This window comes from Hemitrygon akajei, chromosome 2, assembly GCF_048418815.1.
Source record: "Hemitrygon akajei chromosome 2, sHemAka1.3, whole genome shotgun sequence".
NCBI classification, from domain to species: Eukaryota; Metazoa; Chordata; class Chondrichthyes; order Myliobatiformes; family Dasyatidae; genus Hemitrygon; species Hemitrygon akajei.
This window is the reverse complement of record NC_133125.1, coordinates 179,398,335-179,411,735: the sequence shown is the minus strand read 5'-3', so window position 1 is coordinate 179,411,735 and position 13,401 is coordinate 179,398,335. Positions and strand designations below refer to the sequence as shown.

The following is a 13,401-nucleotide window of genomic DNA, read 5'->3' as shown; positions in this document are numbered from 1 at the left end:
ATCTAGGCCTTTCAGTATTCTCTAGCTTTCAATGAGATTCCCCCACCACCCCCAATTCTTCTCAATTCCAGCGAGTACAGGCCCAGAGCCTTCAGTCGCTACTGTTTCACTCCCGAAATCATTCTCGTGAACCTACTCTGAACCCTCTCCAATGTCAGCATATCCTTTCTTGGATAAGGCTTCCAAAGCTGCTCACAGTACACTGTGAGGCCTCACCAGTGCCTTATACAGGCCTCAGCATTACATCTCGTGTTTATATTGTAGTCCTCTTGAAATGAATGCTAACATTGCATTTGCCTTCCTCACAACTGATCCAACCTGCACATGAACCTTTTGGGAATCCTGTAGGAGGACTCCCAAATCCCTTTGCACCTCAGATTTCTGAATTTTTTTCCCATTTAGTCTACATTTTTATTTCTTCTACCAAAGTGTGTGCCCATACACTTCCCGACACAGTATTCAATCTGCCACCTCTTTACCCATTCTTCCAGGTCCTCCTGCAGCCTCTCAGCTCCCTCAACACTACCTACCCCTCCATCTACCTTCATATCAGCAGCAAACATGGTCAAAAATGATCCATTTCATCATCCAAATCATTGACATACAATGTAGAAGAATCAGTCCCAACACAGACCCCTGTGGAACACCACTAGTCACCAGCAGTCAATCCATAAAAAGGCTCCGTTTATTCCCACATGTAGCCTCCTGCCAATCAGACAATGCTGGAATCTTTCCTGTGATACCCTGGCCTCTTACCTTGTTTATCAGCTTTATGTGTGACACCTTTGCGAAGGCCTTCTGAAATTCCAAGATAGATAGATAGATAGATAGATAGATACTTTATTCATCCCCATGGGGAAATTCAACATTTTTTCCAATGTCCCATACACTTGTTGTAGCAAAAACTCATTACATACAATACTTAACTCAGTAATAATATGATATGCATCTAAATCACTAACTCAAAAAGCATTAATAATAGCTTTAAAAAAAAGTTCTTAAGTCCTGGCAGTTGAATTGTAAAGCCTAATGGCATTGGGGAGTATTGACCTCTTCATCCTGTCTGAGGAGCATTGCATCGACAGTAACCTGTCACTGAAACTGCTTCTCTGTCTCTGGATGGTGCTATGTAGAGGATGTTCAGGGTTTTCCATAATTGACCGTAGCCTACTCAGCGCCCTTCGCTCAGCTACCGATGATAAACTCTCCAGTACTTTGCCCACGACAGAGCCTGCCTTCCTTATCAGCTTATTAAGACGTGAGGCGTCCTTCTTCTTAATGCTTCCTCCCCAACACGCCACCACAAAGAAGAGGGCGCTCTCAACAACTGACCTATAGAACACCATCAGCATCTCACTGCAGACATTGAATGACGCCAACCTTCTAAGGAAGTACAGTCGACTCTGTGCCTTCCTGCACAAGGCATCTGTGTTGGCAGTCCAGTCTAGCTTCTCGTCCAACTGTACTCCCAGATACTTGTAGGTCTTAACCTGCTCCACACATTCTCCATTAATGATCACTGGCTCCATATGAGGCCTAGATCTCCTAAAGTCCACCACCATCTCCTTGGTCTTGGTGACATTGAGACGCAGGTAGTTTGAGTTGCACCATATCACAAAGTCCTGTATCAGTTTCCTATACTCCTCCTCCTGTCCATTCCTGACACACCCCACTATGGCCGTGTCATCAGCGAACTTCTGCACATGGCAGGACTCCGAGTTATATTGGAAGTCAGATGTGTACAGGGTGAACAGGACCGGAGAGAGTACGGTTCCCTGTGGCGCTCCTGTGCTGCTGACCACTGTGTCAGACCTACAGTCTCCCAACCGCACATACTGAGGTCTATCTGTCAAGTAGTCCACTATCCAATCCACCATGTGAGAGTCTACTCCCATCTCCGTTAGTTTGTGCTTTAAGATCTTGGGCTGGATGGTGTTAAAGGCACTAGAGAAGTCAAGGAATGTAATCCTCAAAGCACAACTGACCCCATCTAGGTGAGAGAGTGATTTGTGCAGCAAATACATGATAGCATCCTCCACTCCCACCTTCTCCTTATACGCAAACTGAAGCGGATCCCGGGCGTGCCTGGTTTGTGGCCTCAGATTCTGTATTATCAGCCGCTCCATGGTCTTCATCACGTGCGACGTCAAGGCAACAGGTCTGAAGTCATTCAACTCCTTTGGTTGTGGTTTCTTTGGTACCGGGACAATACAAGATGTTTTCCACTGTCTGGGTACTCTTCTCTGATCTAGACTCATGTTGAAGATGCGCTGTAGTGGTTCTCCCAGTTCAGTTGCACAGGCCCTCAGTAATCGTGGGGAAACTCCATCCGGTCCAGCCGCCTTGCTGGTACAGATCTTCCTCAGTTGACCTTCCACCTGTGCAGCCGTAAACCTGGGCGTGGGCCAGGTCTCCTGTGAGTGGATATTTTCCTGTGAGGGAAGTAAGCCTGGTGTGGAGTTCTTCAGTGAGGGTGAGATTGTGCTGTCGAACCTATTGAAGAAGTTGTTCAGCTGGTTCGCTTTCTCCACATCTCCACTTATGTTTGCCCCCCGCTTTGCACCACATCCGGTGATGATCTTCATCCCATCCCACACCTCCTTCATGCTTTTTTCCTGCAGCTTTTGTTCTAACTTCCTCCTATACTGCTCCTTTGCCCCCCTTATCTGTACTCTGAGTTCCTTCTGAACTCTTTTAAGCTCCAACCGATCACCATCTTTAAAGGCCCTCTTCTTCTGGTTTAGGAGGCCTTTGATGTGACTAGTGATCCAGGGCTTATTATTGGGATAGCAGCGAACAGTTCTAACAGGAACAACCGCATCCACACAAAAATTAATATAGTCCGTTGTGCATTCAGTGACCTCCTCAACGCCCCCACAGAGCCCCCCTTGCAGTACATCCCAGTTAGTAGTACCGAAGCAATCTCTCAGGGCCTGCTCAGCTTCAGGAGTCCACTTTCTAAAAGAGCGTGTGGTAGTGGGATGCCTCATCACAATTGATTTATATCTTGACTGTAACAAAACCAGGTTGTGATCAGCTTTCCCCAGTGCAGGCAGCGGGGATGCACTATATGCATCCTGTACGTTTGCATACAGCAGGTCAATAGTCCTGTTACCCCTGGTGTAACAATCCACGTACTGGGAGAAAGCAGGTAGTGTCTTGTCCAAAGTCACATGGTTGAAGTCCCCTGTAATTATCACCAGTGCCTCAGGGTGTTGTGTCTGAAGCTTAGCTACGGCGGAGCTGATGATGTCACACGCTACCGTTGCGTTGGCACGCGGCGGGACATACACAATCACCGCAATGACGCTGGCGAATTCTCGAGGCAGGTAATATGGCCTCATACTCACAGCGATCAGCTCAATATCCTTTTCACAAACGGAGATCTTTGTACTCACATGCCCGGGGTTACACCATCTTACGTTAATGTAGAGAGCGAGTCCCCCTCCTTTCTTCTTCCCACACTTTTTGGCATCTCTGTCAAATCTTACCGTAGTAAAACCAGGTAATTCTACGTTTACATCCGGGATGTTAGCCGTCAGCCATGTTTCGGAAAAGCACATTAAACTGCATTCCTTGTATGCTTTAACATTCCTTACTAGTGAGGCTAGCTCATCCACTTTATTTGGCAGCGAGTTCACGTTCCCCATAATGACCGAAGGAACAGCGGGTTTATAACTCTTCTTCCTCTCCGTCCACTTATACCTGCGCAGTTTTCCAGCCCTGGAGCCACGGAACCTCCGTTTAATTTCGTTCGGGATCTGGATCTGTTGCGCAACACTGACTTGCGCATTTCTCAGCGCAAGTAGTTGGTCTCTCGAATACACCTTTCTCTCCATCTCAATATTAAATAAATACTAGACATAGCACTATGACTAAAAAGAAAACAACCTAAAAAAAAAGATCAATTTTATCGAATCTCGGGAGCAGCTGGAAAAGGCTGCCGCTCAGGTCGGCGCCGGAAACTGTAGTACACAACATCCACCAATTCTCTTCATCTATCCTGCTTATTATTCAAAGAATTCCAACAGATTTGTCATCCTAGATTTTTCCTTAAGGAAGCTATGCTGACTTTAGCCCATTTTGTCATGTGCCTCCAAGTTCGCTGAAACTAAATCCCCGACAATCGTATCCAATACTTTCCCAGCCACTCAGGTCAGGCTAACGGGCTTATGATTTCCTTTCTTCTGCTTCCCTCCCTTCTTGAAGAGTGGAGTGACATTTGCAATTTTCCAGTCTACCAAATCTATGCCAGAATCTGTTGTTTCTTGAAAGTTCATTACTAATGCCTCCATAATCTCTTCAGCTGCTTATTTTCGAACGCTGGGGTATTGTCTGGCAGGTCCAAGTGGCTTTAGACCTTTCTGTTTCTCAAACACCATCTGCCTTGTAATAGCAACTGCATTCACTTTTGCCCCTTGATACTCTTGAACGTCCGGCATACTGCGAGCGTCTTCCACAGTGATCAAAATACTCACTCGGTTCACCCACCTTTTCCTTGTCCCGCATTACTATCTCTCCAGCGTCATTCTCCAGTTGTCCAACACTACTCTAGGCTCTCTTTATATATCTCAAAATGTATTGGTATTTTTGGCCAGCTTACTTACATATTTCATTCCCACCCCACCCACAGATGTTTTTTTAGTTGCTTAGCTGCCTTCTGATTAAAAGTGTATATCACCTTGCCTTGACCCCTGCCCACATTTCACCCTTTTCAAGGATGCCACGTAATTGATTTTTCCCTTCCTAATGCCCAGATGAAAGGAAGCAAGTTAATGGCGTCCTTGGTAAAAATGTTTCGTTGGTGTCTGGAAACGGTGCCGATCTCCGTGGTCGTGAAGTTGTGTGTGAGTTCACTAGCAACAACGGAACTGAGTTCACCATTTTGGCTGTTGGACCAAACCACCGAAAAGTGAAACCAAACAAATATTTTGAAGATCGTTTACATTTTAATCTGTCCACTGGAGATTTATTATTAAGCAACTTAAGGACAAGTGACCAGGGAATTTATACTATCAGCGTTGATGGTCAGGGGCGGCGAATAATAGATTTGCGAATCTTTGGTGAGTACCTTGTGTCACTGAATGTTTATGTTAAGATTGGATGCTGTTCAGCTTGGACAAGTTCTCATGAACAAACACAAATTGCTGCAGGAACTCTGCACATCAGACATCATCTGTGGAGAGGAATTATACTGATGAAGGGTCTCAGCTTGAAATGTCGACTGTTCATTCCTCTCCATAGATGCAGCCTGACCTGCTGAGTTCCTCCAGCACCAGTGTATTGTAAGTGTTACTCTGGATTTCCGTAAGATATAGAAGCAGAAATAGGCCCTTCAGCCCACTGAGTCTGCTCTGCCATTTCACCATAACTGACCCATTTCCCTCTCAACCCCATTCTCCTGCTTTCCCATAGCCTAAATGCTCTGGCTAATCAAGAACATATCAACTTACGCCTCAAATTCACCAGTGACCTGGCCTGCACAGCTGCCAATGGCAACGAGTTCCACAGTTTCACCACTCTCTGAGAAAAGAAATTCCCCTCTCTCTGTTCTGAATGGATGTCCCTGTACCTTGAGGCTGTGCCTCTGGTCATAGGCTCCCCCACCAATGGAAACATCCTCCTCACACCCGCACTATCTAGGCCTTTCAGTATTCACTAGCTTTCAATGAGATTCCCCCACCACCCCCAATTCTTCTCAATTCCTGCGAGTACAGGCCCAGAGCCTTCAGTCGCTACTGTTTCACTCCCGGAATCATTCTCGTGAACCTACTCTGAACCCTCTCCAATGTCAGCGTATCCTTTCTTGGATAAGGCTTCCAAAGCTGCTCACAGTACACTGTGAGGCCTCACCAGTGCCTTATACAGGCCTCAGCATTACATCTCGTGTTTATATTGTAGTCCTCTTGAAATGAATGCTAACATTGCATTTGCCTTCCTCACAACTGATCCAACCTGCACATGAACCTTTTGGGAATCCTGTAGGAGGACTCCCAAATCCCTTTGGACCTCAGATTTCTGAATTTTTTTCCCATTTAGTCTATGTTTTTATTTCTTCTACCAAAGTGTGTGCCCATACACTTCCTGACACAGTATTCAATCTGCCACCTCTTTGCCCATTCTTCCAGGTCCTCCTGCAGCCTCTCAGCTCCCTCAACACCATCTACCCCATCATCTACCTTCATATCAGCAGCAAACTTGGTCAAAAATGATCCATTTCATCATCCAAATCGTTGACATACAATGTAGAAGAATCAGTCCCAACACAGACCCCTGTGGAACACCACTGGTCACCAGCAGTCAATCCATAAAAAGGCTCCGTTTATTCCCACATGTAGCCTCCTGCCAATCAGACAATGCTGGAATCTTTCCTGTGATACCCTGGCCTCTTACCTTGTTTATCAGCTTTATGTGTGACACCTTTGCGAAGGCCTTCTGAAATTCCAAGTACACAACGTCCACCAATTCTCTTCATCTATCCTGCTTATTATTCAAAGAATTCCAACAGATTTGTCATCCTAGATTTTTCCTTAAGGAAGCTATGCTGACTTTAGCCCATTTTGTCATGTGCCTCGCTGAAACTAAATCCCGGACAATCGTATCCAATACTTTCCCAGCCACTCAGGTCAGGCTAACGGGCTTATGATTTCCTTTCTTCTGCTTCCCTCCCTTCTTGAAGAGTGGAGTGACATTTGCAATTTTCCAGTCCTCCAAATCCATGCCAGAATCTATTGTTTCTTGAAAGTTCTTTACTAATGCCTCCATAATACCTTCAGCTACCTGTTTTCAAAGCCTGGGGTATTGTCTGGCAGGTCCAAGTGCCTTTATTCCTTTCTGTTTCTCAAACATCATCTCCCTTGTAAAAGCAACTGCATTCATGTTTGCCCCTTGATACTCTTGAACGTCCGGCAAACTACGAGCATCTTCCACAGTGATACAGAATACTCACTCGGTTCACCCACCTTTTCCTTGTCCCGCATTACTATCTCTCCAGCGTCATTTTCCAGTGGTCCAATATCTACTCTTGCCTCTCTTTTTGTATCTGAAAATATATTGGAATTTTTGGCCAGCTTACCGACATATTTCATCTCCCCCCCCCCCCAATGTTTTTTTAGTTGCTTTCTGTATAAATACGTATCTTCTAATTTTCTATCTTCCCCCCTAGTTTTTGCTCTATTAAATGCCATTTCTTTTGCTTTAATGTAGGCTTTGACTTCAATTTTCAGCCACGGTTGCATTATCCTGCCTTGAGAACACTCCCTCTTTTTGGGATGTATCTTTCCTGTGCCTTCTGAATTGCTCCCGGAAACTCCAGTCTTCGCTGCTCTGCATCATCCCTTCCAAAGAATTTTGGCCATCTCCTCTCTCATGCCTCTATAATTCCCTTAACTTCACTATAATACTGATATATCAGATTTGAGCTTCTCCCTCTTAAATTGCAGGGTGAAATCTATCATATTATGATCTGTTTCCTAAGGGTTCTTTTACATTAAGCTCCCTAAATCATATCCAGTTCACTACACAACACCTAATCCAGAATTGTTGATCCCCGAGGGGCTTAATCACAAGCTGCTCCAAAAACCCATCTTGGAGGCATTCCACAAATTTCCTCTCTTGGCATCCAGAGTCAACTTGATTTTCCCAATCTATCTGCATATTGATATCTCTTGTGACAAAAGTAACGTTGCTTTTTTGACATGCTTTTTTTTAATCTCCCGCTGTAATTTGTGCACCACATTTTTGCTATAGTTCAGAGGCCCATAAATAACTCCTTTAGAGGTCTTTTTACCCTTGCAGTTTCTTCGCACTACCCAGAAAGGTTCTACATCTTCTGGTCGTATGTCACCTCTTTCTAAAGATGAGATTTAAGTTTTTTAACCAGCAGAGCCACTCTGCCTACCTGCCTGTCCTTTCAAGAGACTGTGTATCTTTAGGTATTAAGCTGATAGCATCGACAGACTTTCTTGTGTTTATGTTCACCTCATTTGCTCTTTGCAAGTCAATACCACGAATCTCGCTCCCTTGCAGATCATTTTCTTTAATGTAGTGTAGCTATTCAACCGTCTTTTGAATTCTATAAATAAATGCCTTCACTACTATCCCAGACAATTCATTTCCGAGACTAGTCAAATCAAGTCAAGTTTATTGTCATTTAACTATAACTTGTATGACCATACAATGTATATAGAAACAAGACATTTCTTCGAACCAGGGTGTAAAGCACAGTAGCACACATAGCACACGATGACTTATGAAGGAAAGGATAAAATCTACAGATGAATCACAAATAACGAACAAACTAAAGTAAATGAATATTAAATGTTGTAAGGTACGGAACAGATTAACCAGTGACACTTCGAATACAATGCAGGTTGGCGTCATTCAATGTTTGTAGTGAGATGCTGAAGATGTTCTATAGGTCAGTTGTGGAGAGCGCCCTCTTCTTTGTGGTGGCGTGTTGGGGAGGCAGCATTAAGAAGAGGGACGCCTCACGTCTTAATAAGCTGGTAAGGAAGACGGGCTCTGTCGAGGGCAAAGAACTGGAGAGTATAACATTGGTAGCAGAGCGAAGGGCGCTGAGTAGGCTACGGTCAGTTATGGAAAACCCTGAACATCCTCTACATAGCACCATCCAGAGACAGAGAAGCAGTTTCAGCGACAGGTTGCTATCGATGGAATGCTCCTCAGACAGGATGAAGAGGTCAATACTCCCCAATGCCATTCGGCTTTACAATTCAACCGCCAGGAGTAAGATAAAGTGCCGGGGTTAGGACTGAGCTTAAGTTACCATTCAATGTATTTAAGAACTTTTTAAAAGCTATTTATAATGCTTTTTGAGAGGGTGACTTATATATCATATTTTTACTGAGTTAAGTATTGTATGTAATTAGTTTGGCTACAATAAGTGTATGGGACATTGGAAAAAATGTTGAATTTCCCCATGGGGATGAATAAAGTATCTATCTATCTATCTATCAATCAATCAATCAGCAGGGAGTTCAGAAGCCTGATGGCCTGGGGGAAGAAACTGTTTCTCATTCTGACCGTTGTTGTTTATATGCATTGTAGCCTCCTGCCTGCTGGTAGAAAGTCAAAGAGGGTGCTGGATGCATGGGATCCTTAATAATACTAAGAGCCCTGTGTACTCCGTGCTCCTGATGAATGGTAGGGAGACTCCTATAATCGTCCTAGCTAGTCTCACAGTCCTTTGTGGGGATTTCTGGTGCAGTGCTCGACTGCTGCCATACCAGATGGAGATGCAACTTGTCAGGACACTCTCAATGGTGCTCCTGTGGAACACAGTTAATACGGTGGTGGGCGTGGAGGATGAGTAGCCTTGCTTGCCTCCATTTTCTTAGGAAGTGGAGATGCTGCTGTGCCTTGTTCAGGGAGATGATGTGGAAGGACCAGGTGAAGTCGTCTGTGACGTGAACTCCCGGGAACTTGGTGCACTGAACTCTCTCTACAGAGGATCCAGGTATTCGTGGAGGGGGATGGTTCGTCTGCACCTTCCTGAGGTCCACAATGACTTCCTTTGTCTTCTCTGCGTTCAGGGTTAGGTTGTTCTCGCACCAATCCTCCAGCCCCTCCACGTCCTCTCTGTATTCTGTCTCACATTGTTCTTAGTAAGGCTGACCACTGTTGTGTCATCCTTAAACTTGATGACACGGTTTGAGCTGGATCATGCGACGGACACAGTCCTGTCAGCAACGTGAGCAGCCATGGGCTGAGCACGCAGATTTGGGGAGCGCCAGTGCTCAGCGAAATTGGACGAGTTTAAAGTAAAATTGGATAGGTATATGGACAGGAAAGGAATGGAGGGTTATGGGCTGAGTGCAGGTCGGTGGGACTAGGCGAGAGTAAGCGTTCGGCACAGACTAGAAGGGCCGAGATGGCCTGTTTCCCTGCTGTAATTGTTATATGAGACATTGCTGCCCACGTGGACTGATTGTGGGCCTTACTGTTAAGATGCCCAGTATCCAATTACAGAAGGAAGTGTTGAGAACAAATGAGGACGGTTTCCCCACCAGTTTCTGGGGTAGGGTATGATGGTGTTGAACTCAACTCTGAACTGAGCTCTATAACCGGTAGTCTTGCATATGAGACCCCATTTTCCAGGTGGGACAGGACAGTGGAAAGCAGGGCTATTGCATTGTCAGTCGATCGCTTTGAGCAATAAGCGAACTGGAAAGGATCCAATGTAGCCAGGAGAAAGGCTTTAATGTGCTCCATGAGCAGTCGCTCAAAGCGTTTCAAAAACATTGATGTTGATGCCAGCCGACGATGGTCATTTTGGTAGGATACTGGCGTAGGCACGGACCTCTGCAGTAAGCCATGGCTTCTGATTTTCCCTCACCCGGATGTGGTTCATGATGGCAACATCCTCAGTGCACTTCTCTATATCGCTGGTCACACAATTGACACACAGGTTGCAAGAAAGTTTGGGAACACTGTAGAATTTTCTCTATTTCATAAATATGACCTAAAGTGTAATCAGTTTTGCATGTTGTCCTAAAGCTAGATAAAGAGAACCCAATTAAATAACACAAAAAAAAATAATTGTTCATTCGTTTACTTATTGAGGAAAAATTATCCATTATTACATGTGTTTATTGGAAAAAGTATGTGAACCTTTGCTTTCAGTAACTGATGTGAACCCTTGCACAGCAATAACTTCAACCAAACATTTCCAGTAACTGTTCATCAGTCCTACATATCAGCTTGTAGGACTTTCAGGGTATTCCTCCTTACAAAACTGCTTCAACTCTGGAAAGTTGGTGGGCTTCCTTGCATGAACTGTTTGCTTCAGGTTCTTGCACAAATTTTAGAAACATAGAAACAGAAAACCTACAGCACAATACAGGCCCTGCGGCCCACAAAGTTGTGCCAAACATGTCCCCACCTTAGAAATTAATAGGCTTACCCATAGCCCTCTATTTTGTATAGGACTAAGGTCAGGATTTTGACAGCCATTCCACTACACAAATTTCCTTTTTAAACTATTCTGTTGTTGATTTACTCTTGTCTTTCGGATCATTGTCTTGTTGCATTATCCAACTTTTACTGAGCTTCGGGTAATGGACTGCTACCCTGACATTATCCTGCAAAATGTCTTGATACCATTTTTGAATTCGTTGTTCCCTCAATGATTGCAATTAGTCCAGGCCTTCAGGCAGCAAAGCAACCCCAAACCATGATGCTTCTTCCACCATACAAACATGGCAATGTGCATTTCTGCCAAAAAGTTCAACTTTTGCCTCATCTGTCCACAGAATGTTGTCCCAGAATTATTATAGAACATCCAGGTGGTCTTTTGCAAACTTGAGAAGTGCAGCAATTTTTTTTTGGAGAGCAGTGGTTTCCTCCGTGGTGTCCTTCCATGAACACCATTCTTGTTCAGCGTTTTTCTTGTAGTAGACAAATAAACGGAGACTTTAGCAAGTTTTAGGTATTTCTCCAGGTCTTTTACTGTTGCCCTTGGGTTCTTTTTCACCTTCTTCAGCATTGCACATTGTGCTCTTGGTGTGATCTTTGCAGGATCTCCACTCCTAGGGAGGGTAGCTACAGTACTGAATTTCCTCCATTTGTAGACAATTTCTCTTACTGTGGACTGATGAACACTGGCGTCTTTAGAAATGCTTTTGTAGCCTTTTCCAGCTTCATGCATCTCTACAATTCTTCTTCTAAGGTCCTCTGAAAGTTGTTTTGATCGAGGCATGCTACACGTAAACAGATCTTTCCTGAGAAGAGCTGGCTTTCTATAACCTGGATTTGTGTGTCTTTATCATAGGGCAGGACACCTCTGCAACCCACACCTCCGATCTCATCTCATTGATTGGAACACCTGACTCTAAATAGCTTTTGTAGAAACATAGAAAATAGGTGCAGGAGTAGGCCATTCGGCCCTTCGAGCCTGCACCGCCATTCAGTATGATCATGGCTGATCATCCAACTCAGAACCCTGTACCTGTTTTCTCTCCATACCCCCTGATCCCTTTAGCCACAAGGGCCATATCTAACTCCCTTTTAAATATAGCCAATGAACCGGCCTCAACTGTTTCCTGTGGCAGAGAATTCCACAGATTCACCACTCTCTGTGTGAAGAAGTTTTTCCTCATCTCGGTCCTAAAAGGCTTCCCCTTTATCCTTAAACTGTGACCCCTCGTTCTGGACTTCCCCAACATCGGAAACAATCTTCCTGCATCTAGCCTGTCCAATCCCTTTAGAATTTTATACTTTTCAGTAAGATCCCCCCCTCAGTCTTCTAAATTCCAGTGAGTACAAGCCTAGTCGATCCAGTCCTTCTTCATATGAAAGTCCTGCCATCCCAGGAATCAATCTGGTGAACCTTCTTTGTACTCCCTCTATGGCAAGAATGTCTTTCCTCAGATTAGGGGACCAAAACTGCACACAATACTCTAGGTGCGGTCTCACCAAGGCCTTGTGCAACTGCAGTAGAACCTCCCTGCTCCTGTACTCAAATCCTTTTGCTATGAATGCCAACATACCATTTGCCTTTTTCACCGCCTGCTGTACCTGCATGCCCACCTTCAATGGCTGGTGTACAATGACACCCAGGTCTCGTTGCATCTCCCCTTTTCCTAATTGGCCACCGTTCAGATAATAATCTGTTTTCCTGTTCTTGCAACCAAAGTGGATAACCTCACATTTATCCACATTGGCCCAGAGGTTCACATACTTTTTCCAACGAATACATGTAATATTGGACTTTTATTCTCGATAAATACAAGTTTTTGTGTTATGTATTTAATCGGGTTCTCTTTATCTAGCTTTAGGACCTGCATAAAGATCTGATCACATTTCAAGTCATATTTATGCAGAAATAGAGAAAATTTTACACGGTTCACAAACTTTCTATCAACACTGAGGTTAACATGGTTGCCATAGGTAACAGTCTCCCTGAACATTCTCCAGTTTGTATTATCAAGACAGTCCTGCAGTGTAGAGATTGCACCCTCAGGCCACATTTTCACCAGATTCGACATGCTGGTGGAATTCTGGCAGGACTGTCTTTAGGTTTGCATGCTAAAATCACCTGTAATAATGAAGATACCGTCAGGGTGTTTGGTTTGAAGGAAACTGATGGCGCTGTAGACCTCGTGCAGTACCTTGCTGGTGGGGGGGGGGGGGGGGGGGCGCAGACCTGAAAAAGCGTGTGCAAGCAAGGAGGCCTACAAACCTGACTCAGTTACACCAGTTCTGGCGGGAGGAATGGAACAACATTCCAGCAATTTATTGTGAGAAGCTTGTGGAAGGCTACCCAAAACGTTTGACCCAAGTTAAACAACTTAAAGGCAATGCTACCAAAGTGTATGTAATCTTCTGACCCACTGGGAAAGTGATGAAAGAAATAAAAGCTGAAATAAATCATTCTCTCTA

General features: G+C 44.5%; 1 protein-coding gene across 1 annotated transcript in view; it reads left to right on the top strand.

The window, feature by feature from the left end:
- Nucleotides 1-13,401, top strand: part of LOC140718841 (uncharacterized) — a 40,341-nt gene that overhangs the window by 6,308 nt on the left and 20,632 nt on the right. Inside the window, exon 4 of the mRNA XM_073033055.1 lies at nucleotides 4,758-5,063. Within this exon, the coding sequence (XP_072889156.1) occupies nucleotides 4,758-5,063 (306 nt within the window). The remainder of the gene's footprint in view (nucleotides 1-4,757; nucleotides 5,064-13,401) is intronic.